This window comes from Rhopalosiphum padi, chromosome 3 (genome assembly GCF_020882245.1).
Source record: "Rhopalosiphum padi isolate XX-2018 chromosome 3, ASM2088224v1, whole genome shotgun sequence".
Classification (NCBI taxonomy): domain Eukaryota; kingdom Metazoa; phylum Arthropoda; class Insecta; order Hemiptera; family Aphididae; genus Rhopalosiphum; species Rhopalosiphum padi.
In genome coordinates this window covers 79,920,484-79,932,567 of record NC_083599.1, presented here as the reverse complement: position 1 = coordinate 79,932,567, position 12,084 = coordinate 79,920,484, and the positions used below count along the sequence as shown (strand labels likewise).

The 12,084-nt window shown below is 32.6% G+C and overlaps 1 protein-coding gene across 1 annotated transcript; it reads right to left on the bottom strand.

Annotated features, from left to right (window-relative positions):
- Window positions 1-2,198, bottom strand: LOC132926034 (zinc finger BED domain-containing protein 5-like). The gene is made up of 4 exons (XM_060990382.1): window positions 2,180-2,198; window positions 1,183-2,116; window positions 1,000-1,129; window positions 1-603 (listed from the first exon to the last, which is right to left on the bottom strand). The coding sequence occupies exons 1-4, from the start codon at window positions 2,196-2,198 to the stop codon at window positions 1-3; spliced, it is 1,686 nt and encodes a 561-aa protein (XP_060846365.1).
- Window positions 2,199-12,084: the final 9,886 nt, after the last annotated feature.

Genomic DNA, 12,084 nt, shown 5'->3' with positions numbered 1-12,084 from the left:
CTACGGATCGAAGTCGTTTTCTTTTTTACTTTTTATTGTTGTGACTGCTGAGAATCCTTGTTCGCATAGATACGATGTGGAGAATGGTAGTAAAATTGTTATTGCTTTTATAGATATTTCAGGAAATTCTGCTTGAGCATAGATCCAGAATTTGTTAACGGTCATTTCTTTAAATTTTAACTTTATTGTACGATCATTTTTCAGAGAGATAAGATTATCTTCTTCGGCAAATGTCAAACCAATCACCTCATTAACTGATACACTGAATGGATTCCGCACCCAGTCATAGTTTTCAAAATTTATGCTTGGAATGTATTTCGTCATTTTTTCTTTCAGTAACATGATAGATTCGCTTATTAACGATATGAGGTCAACATCTCGCTCTGCAGTTCGTGGGAACATTGTCAATTTTTTTTGGTCAACTTGAGTTTTCCACAGAGTTATTTTTTCATTAAAGGCCATAATTTTGTCAGTTAATGTTGACGCGTACCTACGGTTGTCACTGTGTGATGGTGAGGTCGCGTCGGATGGAGGTTGAACGGCACACGGGGAGCACGGGGAAAAATAAAATAAAGCAACACAAGTCTTTGGGGTACGACGGGGCTTTATTTGCAGGCAGAAAAAAAATACAAATAAAGTAATAAAAAAAAAACACCAATGTGAAAAAAAAACAGAAAAGTGGTAAATGGACGGTGGGCACGGTACGGCGAAAAAAGGTGGTGTATCGCGTACAGTGCGGTGGAGATGACTGGTTAGTCTAGGGCCAGTTCGCGGTCGCGTCGGGTCCGACGTTCCGACGCGGATCGTCGCGCGTCGGCGTCGTCCGTCGTCAACTTGTGGTTGAGAGAGGGCTTACGGCGAGGCTATCCGCACAAATGCCGTTTGAATTCAAACGGTCTTTGCGCGGGGCCGCGTCAATGTTAGGATATTTTCGTTATGACCTTGCATGCTTGTATTTAATTTATTCAAATGTTCTAAAATATCAGTTAAAAAAGATACATTTGTCCACCACTTTTCATCTCCAAGAAACTCGTACTTCGATTCTTCTATTGTTAAAAATACAATTATTTCTTCACTCAAATCATAAAAACATGATAATACTCGGCCTCTTGATAACCATCTTATTGCACTGTGAAAAAGTAATTTTGAGTTATATGAATCCATCAAATTTTTTCAAACAACCTTGACTTAAGTGAACTACTTTTAATAAAATTTATCGCTTTCACAACTTGATCCAAAACTTCTTTTAAATCACCTACCAATGTTTTTGTTATAAGGGCTTCTCTATGTAGAAAACAGTGGGTGAAAATTATATTTTCATTTTTTTTCTTGGCAAAAGAAGTAAAGCCTTTTACTGAGCCAGTCATCGCGGGAGCACCGTCGGTACATATTTCAATACATTTATCCCATGGTAAATTAGCAAATTTCAGATAATTGTCCACGATTTCGAAAATGTCTTCATCTTTAGTTGTCTCAGAAAGTGTTTTACAACACAAAACGTTTTCTTTGGAAACTATGCGTATAAATATCAAAAGTTGTGCTTGTCCACTTATATCAGTTGACTCGTCCAGTTGTAATGCAAATAATGGAGAGTCACGGGATTGTCGCAATACTTGTTCTTCAATATCTTCAGACATGTGTTCTATACGCCTACTAATGGTGTTCTCAGATACAGGAATTTTTAACACTTCTTTTTCAGCTTCTTCTCCAAAAAGTACTTTTACTATTTCACGGCAAGCAGGTAAAATAAGTTTTTCTGCTATAGTGTGTGTTTTCATTTGTTTAGCTACAAGTTCTGCTACTAGATAACTAGCTTCTTGAGTTTTATCCGAAATGGTTTCTTTTTTTGTCATTTTTTCAGATTTTTGTGTTTCTGATTTTAGTAAACGTTGAAAATATGAAGCATTTTTATCGACCAAATGAGAATGCTTGGTAGAGAAGTGACGTTTTAGTTTACTTGGAACCATTGACTTTTTGGATAGTTTTTCGCCGCATACTAGACACCATGAACGAGGATCATCTACATTACCGGACCAAGAAAATCTTATGTTTAAATAATCTTCATAATATTGACGTCTGATATTTAATTTAGTTTTTTTCTTTGGCGGTTCACTCACTAAAGTTGAACGAATTATAAATTTATCCGTTATAAAAATTATAATTTTTATTTAAAATATACCTTGTAAGACATAAGTCATTAAAAACACACAGAAATACTTATAATGCGTATCGTACATACAATACAGTATTCCGTGATGCGACGTTAACGATCAAGACAGCTACGGCGAAACGGGCATACTAATATTAAATATAGCCGCGTATTAGCTATCAGTCGCTCGCAGTGAGTGGGGAACTTTGAGCGACAATAATTCATTTGGATGCGCGAGCGAGAAATATTATACATTTATACGTATTAATGATTTAGCCTGTTTTGTTACTTATCAGTTTTCACCGAATATAGATAATAACACTGGTAAATACAAAATCATAAAACTAGGTATTAATAGATTTATTGCGGCACACCAGTTGAAAACCACTGGTATATTATTTTATTAAATATTATTAAAAGTTTATGTGCACTATAATAAAAAAGTTTTAGGTATGTATTTAGATGGTATTAGAGGGCTTTTTTCTGATAATTTTTTTTGGGGGACTTTTTTTTAATTATAATTGTAATATAATATTATTTAATAATTATAAATTATATCTAAATAATAAATATTGATACTAGACACCGAGGCTTAATATTGTATTTATTGATAGTGAAAATGCGCGCGGATTTAAATAAAACCAATCAGGAAAGCCCAGTTGTGAAATAATGTATGTAATGTTAAAATGCCGCATGTGGCAGTTTTGAATTTAGGCCTGAAGGTCAGAATAAAACCGCATAATTGTGCTTTTTCACCGAATAATTCGCTAAACAGTTCGCGTTCAGGTCGGTGTCGATTTTGAATCGGCCTGATTATTATAGCCCCCCGTGGGGCGCCCGGTGGAGTTTAACCATAAAGCTTTGCTGGCCGCCGGAACTCGGTGAGTAACACAACCACATTTCCGTAGCCACGTGCACTTCCAAACGGCCTTGTATTCCCTACACGCGTCATCTCGTCACCGGCGGTGGTCCACATATCGCGTACCCGCGCGTGTTGGCACCTAGTTAGAAGCCCATATCTTTATAACTACCTATCCGATAAGACAGCGGACGATACTACGGTATCGTATAGCGGGCCTACGTAAGTTCCCCCCACTTTGTTTTTTCGGTTAAGTATATATCTCTGCAGCCCAGTGTGATAGAGACCCCGTTTCTTCACGAGAAGTTTCCGATCTTCATTATCTGCAAGTCCCCTCACGAAACGAAGACCAATAACCCCTTCCAAGGGACTTGAAGAAATCTCAGGACCCAGCGGCCCGATCGCGCCGACACTCAGCAACCGTGTTAGCGACCCTTCAAGCACCCTGTCCAGCAAATCCCGCCGGATTCGGGAGGGTTCGAGAAATAAGGGTCATAAATAAGGCCCCCCCGAAGATCCCGGTCACACACCGGCCACCCACGTAATTGCTAACAACTCTAAAACACCGATATGGAGATACGGATCTAATGTCACAATCATATACATAATATGTGCGAATCATTACACAAAAATATTAGTAAACCATGTGTTTACATATTTTAAATCAGAGACAACCGATCATTAGACTGTAGAAAAAATGAAAATAAATTGCGTCATCGATTGTATATGTTTACTGTTTAACGCTGAGAGTTTGGAAGATGTTGAAAATTGGTGGAAAATATTTTCACTAATATAGTCTCCATATAATACAATAGAAACCAAACATGCCATAAGTACGATGAGAGATAAATGTAACGTTGTCTATCACTTGTCAAATAAATCGAACAACAAAGGCAAAGATTACTCAGAAGATAAATTATTTTTATGCGAGTCCGATACGAGTAATTCCATGATGTAGATTTCAGTCAATCAAAGAACATGTTAAATCTAGGTTCTTACACTGTTCTGTAAATAACGAAAATATAAGTAATGAATATTACGATGAATCTTATTTACACCAATTTATAGTCAAGAGCATACCTTCCTTAGCACTTATTATGAAAATAAAGTCAATAATGGCATTGAAATCCACCAGAGTAATGCTACAGTTAAATCTTAGTTTAAAACTGTAAAAAATAACATACTTGAAGGCGACCGAAGGTTAAAATGCAGTAGAATAACGCAAATTCAGTCAACGGTTCAAGTGCTCGAGATTTGCCATAAGTTTTCAACTCAAACTGTAGTCGATAGGATTAGGCGTTAGAATAGGATAGGATAGGCAGGTGTTGCCGCTCCAGTGGGTATTCCGGCGGCGCTTTGTTATCTCTGCGAATCATTTTTAGCATTTTTTTTCCAATGTTATTTTAATTATTATTTCATATTAATATTATAATATTACACTATATAATGCAAATTGTGATTTTGCTGGCAACGTCGATATATTTTTGTAGTAGAAAGCAACATTTGACATCATGTTAGCAGATAAATTCAAGTAATGTATGTTTTACTCATAATAAATTTCAATATAGATAATTATTGCAGACTACCAAATTAAATAAAAACATTTTTCTGTGATAGGATTTTTTGATCAGACTAATTAGCTATGCTCCTATTGTATAATAGTTACTGGTTACTCAACTAATAAAAAACAGTATTTCAATATTTATGTACTAATTTTTTTTTTTTGAATCAAACACATAATATATTGCAAATGTTAAATATATATGTTTTTGTATCATCTTTGTTATAGTACTTATGTAAACTCCCCTAGATGGCGCGGCGTATGTGCTTGACGCTATCTAGAAGAGATGTAGTTGATAGTAGTCAGTGATAAGCACTTGTCCGAAAAATGATAAGAATATAAAATGATTATTCCGAAAAGTAGTTACACAGTAGTACCAACTGAATAAATCAAAATTACCATAATAACTACATATTCAATTAATTAATTATATAATTTATATTGATAATAATTATATTATTAATGATAAAAGTTATACAATTATATCCCGCAATTTTTAAGCGGGAAAAACTGTTAGTTAGGTTATTGCCATATTTATGTTAATTAATATTTGCGATTGCTAATTATCAAATTATATTAATTTATGTTAATTTATTTGCTTACTAATTAATACAAATGGATGCAATTATAAACAACAACTATGGTATTAATTTTTTAATATATTCTATAATTTGCTGAAAAAACATTAAATCGTGGATATGTTTTTGAATTAAAATTTTAAAATGTATTATTTTAAGTAAAAGGTTATGCTTTTTTTTCAATGTAATTTTTTTTGTATCCAGCTCAAAAATATATCCATTGTAAGCAAGGCCGTACCTGTGATGAGTGTCCAGGACCTCCCCCCTGCCCGAAATTTTTAAAAGTAGAAATATTTTGACTATAAATTTTCAGCATTTATATTTAAAAAATTGTTGTATCCCCCTCGAAATTTTTTTTCAGATACGGCCTTGATTGTAAGATTTAAAAGTTTTTTTTATAGATTGTTCAATTTCTGTGTACAAATATGTAAATAGTATACAATATAGTATAAAATATTAAATGTTAACATTTAAGTATATACTTGTAAAATAGGCATATAAATAAGTATAATTTTTTTTTCTACCGTTGATACCTATGTTTATTTTATATGTAGCTAATTTACACAATATTTAACAACTAACTTATAATAAAATAGAACTAAAAATCCATGTAAAAAAACATTAGGTAAACAAGTTAATTTGAAAATATTGAATTCTATATATCAAATTAATTACTAAAATATACAAAAAGTATTGTATAAATAACTTGTAAATTGAATTTAACATTTTTTGTAAAAAAATTTGTTTTATTTTTTCAATTTGCATTATATACATTTTTTTTTTATTATATACTGAATACTTGGATATATAATATTATATTGTATTGTGTACAACAATATTGTTCAAACTATTACTTATCACAACTTTGATGATAATTGTTATGAATATTTTCTTACTGAATAAATTACAAATTACCTATCATGTTTTTGTTTTTATGGTTAATACCTTGTTATGATTTATGTTTTATTTCCTAACTGATTGAAGAATTTAAATATTGATTCAGTATTTTAAAATATTTATTATTTAATACTAACAGTGTTCTTCTCTTGTTAGCCTTTACATAGTTTTGTTATTGGTAAATAAATAAAATAATATATACAAGTAACACAATATAATATTAAAACGTAAGTATTGTTTATTTTATTTGCCTTATGGCTTGGCATTTATTTAAATTATAAAACCTTAGTAAAATACATTGAATATTGTAATTAACATAAATATTATAAGATTGATACTTTGCTTTGACCATAAAAATACTTTGTATACCATAGTCGATTGCTTAAAAATGTCTTTGTTAATTTATTATAAAACTGTAATGAGTAGGATGAAAAGGGGCATTCTGTATCTCCTCCCCCTTAAATTTTACATGTAAAAGGATAGGGTCCTATGTATAGGCAATTCGAAGTACAGGCTCCTCCGAAACATATAGCAATTACTTAATATAGGCAACCCGCAACACATAAACTCATCCAACCACGGCCTGATCCGACACTTGACCGACATATATTTTACCCCTTCTCCATTTAATACTTTACCTCTCCTTTTATTACCCCTTAAAAACTTTTTTTAAATATAATATTCTGGTGTACAATTGAATCGACTATTCTATCGGACCTTTTTTTTTCCTTTGTCTCGACTCTAAGCCTATCTAAGCATTCACACATTCATACATTCATACTTACATACAACATCACAAACATCACAAACATCTAATCTTGTTAACAGCTTACATATCAATATAAGACACTTTATACAGCATACGTTTCATATAAGTATACATAGTGTTAACAGATAAATATCATAACCTTACTTACAAACTTCAGTATTACATACAAACAGTCACAATTATACTTCCAACACAATTACAATTTTAATTCAATATAGTCACCAGTCCATTTACACACACACACACACACATGCATGGTTCCAGTATTCCATATTGTACACATTAGTTTTCCATTTAGAATACAGCCAGTCGATCAGTCCTTTCTTAGTTTATTACTCTTTGTCACACCTACACACACAAATTTACACATTGTCACAAATATAAACATTAAGACATTCCAACCCTCTCCCCCATCATCTTTCTACACACTTCTAGCGCATCGTTTGTACGACTACAGACATGTGGAGACATGCCCGAGTATTATCGGTGATTAACAGGAAGTAAGTATATTATCATTAACGATTGAAATCAGTCCGTGTACTACCGTATGTATGTATTGTCGTGTTTTACCGAGTTCCTAAGTGTTTTTTAAGTGTTTACAAATATTTTACAAGTATTCTAAAAATAGCATTTTTATTCAACTTCAACAAAACCCGTGGTTCGTTTTTCTACCATCAGTCCTATAATTCTACATTACACCTGATAAATCGCTTAGATAAAACTATTTCACATTATTATTTAAAGTATAATATATTTTTCTATAATTTATTACACATCTATTCGTTGGAGAGTAAAGTCTTGTTTCGCGAGTTTGACTAGTGTTCTTCAGTTAGACGTAACCATGTTCTCGTGTAGTATATGTGGTAAAACTTTTACAATGATTAAAAATCTACACAGACATACCAAATCACACGATGTATCCAATAAGATTGTATGCAGTATATGCTCAGAAATATTCACACGAAAAGATAACCTCATCAGACATAGCAAGGATAAACATCGTAAGTATTATTTTTTCACAATATACAAATTTATAAGATACAATATTCATAAACAAATTAATAATAATAATAATACTATTTTCAGGTTCAAATATTATAATCCAACAACGACCAACCATTACCATGCGAGAAATTCAAGATTTTTTTAAACCAGCTGAACAAATTTACGATTATGAAGGTAAATATATTATTCATAACTTTATATACATAACTTACTTATATTACTTTATAGAAAACAATAATACACTTCGTGTAGGAATATAACTTTATCGACAAATTATTAAAACAAAATATTGCTTTATACAAAAGTATTTTAAATAAAAATGATATTATTTTTTTGAGTGCAAACTGTTAGGATTCAATACTTATACAATTAAAAGTATCTTAGTGAATATACATAGAAATCATCACTTCTTAGTAAAAAATAGGAAAAAATAGCCTAAATTGTACAAAATTATGGAAAAATGTCATAATTTGGATAAAATCCTGTACAACTACCATAGTTGGCCCCGTTAATAACATATATACATATTAAAAATATTAGTAAAATAAATTGTTAAATAATTTTTGATAAACTCGTGTAATATTGTCTTAAATTAATTGAAAATATTTCGATACGGTTATTGTCTATAACGTTATTATATACACGAATAATTTTAATTTATTATATATATTTTTAAGGATAGACATAGATGTTTTTATAAATATATTTGATCTTATAAATATTTAATAATACAATAGGAATTTCTTATTTTCCAATGAAAACATATAATATACACTTAATATTATTCCTAATAAAAACATATTTGGGTACATATCTAAAAATCTTAATAAAATTATTTTAAAAATTACATAATTCAGACAAGAACATAAGTAAATATTAAACATGTTTATGAAACTTTTTCATAAACCGATATTCTCATATCGTATATAGTTGTGTTATAAGTATAATAATTTCATGAAACGTACTAAACTATACACAATATATGTGAACGGGCCGGGAGCATAAGATAATAATACGCGCGCCCGGTTACCTAATTACTTCGTGCGCTGCACTAACACACCGACCGACCTGTGTAAATGTGTGTATGTGTGTATACTGTATAGCGACTCAAAGGAAGTGGACGGGGTCGCCGAGCAAGACCAAAGAGTGCTAGTGTGCGGTGGTGTGTGTAGATGTGTATTATTGTGTGTGTGTACTTAAATGCTAAACGGATATAGGTAACTCTAGTAAAAATGGTAACGCAAATTGTAGGTATGGTAAAAATATATGATATAATAAAAATTACGGCCCTTTTGGCCCAACAATTAAAAAATGTATAAAAATATGATATGAAGTTGCCGGTTCGGCACAACCAATAATAAATATAATAATATTATACAGCTAAGTATAAGATATAATAATGTATAATAAAATCTATAAACTGGCGCAACTTTAAGAAAATATAAATAAATAATGATTTAAAACTCACAAATTTGTCGGTGCACTGCTGGCCAGCCGCTACCTATACAGCTATATAATAATTGAACACACACACAAACAATAAATACAGTACGTGTTTGACATCCGACTGTGAAACACGTGTGTCGCCAGTGCGTTTTATCAGCTCCCGATAAGCATTTAGTAGTTTCGCAACAATACGCCAATACAGGTAATATGGACATTATTAATTAATACCGTAGGACCTGTAATGCACTCTAAAAAGCAAACAGGCAAAATACCTGACACCTCAACTTCTTCCAGAAAAACCATCACTAACCCTTCACCTCACACTATGAACAATCGTAGTCAGACCAATACTTCATTACAAAAACCTCAAATCCCTACGCCAATTAAATCACCTAAAATAAACTCACATTGCAAAATATCTACTCCGAGTCAAACGGTCGCTAATGACAAAGATAACACCCGTCTCGCTGCCAGCCATAAAACGTCCACCTCCTCTCCCCCTTCGCAACACTTAATCAACAACACAATTGCCGCCGCCGCAGCCGCCGTACCCGTTACTGCGATAACCGACTCTTTCTCTACCTGTTCCAATGCTATCTCCACTACGTCTATAAACAACCAAGACGGACAATATATAAGTAATAACACGCACCAAAACCAAACAATCATTACGCCATCAAATACCACTTACAAAAATTTCGCCTCAATAACTGCTAATTGTATTACACCTAAAAGAGACCTAGCACTAGTATTCAATTCCATCGACGGGGTTCCTCAAAAAGATTATGTTTTAGCCATAGGACAAATTGTATCTCCAAAAAACATAATATTCGTATCAAGAATATCCAATAATCGTTTTTGCATATTCTTATCAAACAAAAGTACACTAGACGCATTAATGGAAAAAACTAAATCAATTACAATAAATAATCAAGAAATACAACTTCGTAGATTAATTAACCCAGAAAAGAGAATAATTATCTCTAACGTTTGTCCTTCTATATCAAACCAAGAAATACTTAATGTACTTAGAGGCATTAATATCACTCCCACATCTCAAATAAACTATTTAAAAGCCGGGTTAAATATCGAAGGATATGAACACATACTCAGCTTTAGAAGACAAATGTACATAAATCACGAAGATATACCTAAACTCCCTGGATCACTCATAATTAATTCAAATGGTTCCCTATTTCGAATATTCCTTACGGATGACTCAATAACCTGTTATACATGTAAATCTACTGGGCATACATCCAACACATGTAAAAAAGATTTTTTAAACGATCTAAACTCCCTACCTCCACACAATCCCAACTACATACTTACACATGAAAACCCTCAAAAAGAAGTCACTATTAGTACAGAGAACACTAAATCATCTCAACACTTTGTAATACACGATACGACGGATAAAGAAGATACACATCACCCATCACTTCCAACAAATGTATCTACCCTCCTTAACATCATGGACTGGAATGTGGAAAACCAAGATGAAACCCCTTCAGCACCCCCTACGCACGATAAAACTGAACAAACCCTTATAGAACCATCGTCCTACAATCTGTCAAAAAGACCTTTATCCGACACGAACACGCCAAAATCTCCTAACTTACCTACAACATCTGACGATAAAATCCCTCAACCTGACGAAAAAAAAACCAAAAATTAAATCGAGATCCAACTCGCTCACATCCTTGGAGGATAACAAAATAGATTCCATGCTTAAGCCAGCTGTCGACTTTTTCGCCAACACCGAGAACACTTCAATTACAATGGAACAATTTAAATTCTTTTTGGAAAACATTGGTATTAACAAAATAAACATTCACACATTATGTGAAGAGATTAACTCAAACGTTTCCAGCATGTTTGAATTACTGGAAAATATCCGCCCCTTAATCACCGAGCGTCCAATGAAAACCAAACTATCAAAAACATCAAACCTACTTTTCAAATTCCTTCCTCTACCATAAACCCTCACAAATTAACCTGTAAATAAATCTCTCACAAACAATATCACCTCTAACATAATGAACGTACATAATATAAATATAATTCAATGGAACCTTAACGGATTCTGGAAAAAGCGCAGTGAACTTGAACTTATCATACGGGATTTTATGCCCAACATATTGAGTCTCCAAGAAACAAACTTCAAAGGAAATCAAACTCCTCTCTTCAAAAATTTTCGTTGTTATAATAAAAATAGGGATGACTGTCGTCATGCTTCTGGTGGGGTAGCTATACTCATTGAAACTTCTATCCCTAGTGAAGAAGTCCCGATAGTAACCAATTTGGAAGCAGTAGCTGCCTCATTCTTAACACATAATACAATTACCATATGCAATATTTATATACCTAATCACACAGATTTAATTCTCGAAGAAATAGACAATATTATTAAGCAACTTCCCACCCCATTTATTTTAACTGGCGACTTTAATTGCCACAGTGAACTCTGGGGCTCGGAAAAAACGGACGACAGAGGAAAAATCATAAAAAAAATATTAGATGACGACAGATTAGTTATTCTCAACAATGGAGATCCTACCATATTCAACCCAGCAAATGGTCTTTTCTCATCTATTGATCTAACATTCTCTAACCCATCGTTAGCTCAGCAACTCGATTGGCAAGTGCTTCCTCACTTATTTAGCAGCGACCACATCCCCATACTAATTAAGATTTATGACCCTATTAAAAAAACGTTAAACCGTGAAAACGATTCAGTCAACTTGTGGAACCTAAAAAATCCCAACTGGCCCTTATTTTCATCTTTAATTGAAGAGGATACAAACATGCTGGATTTTA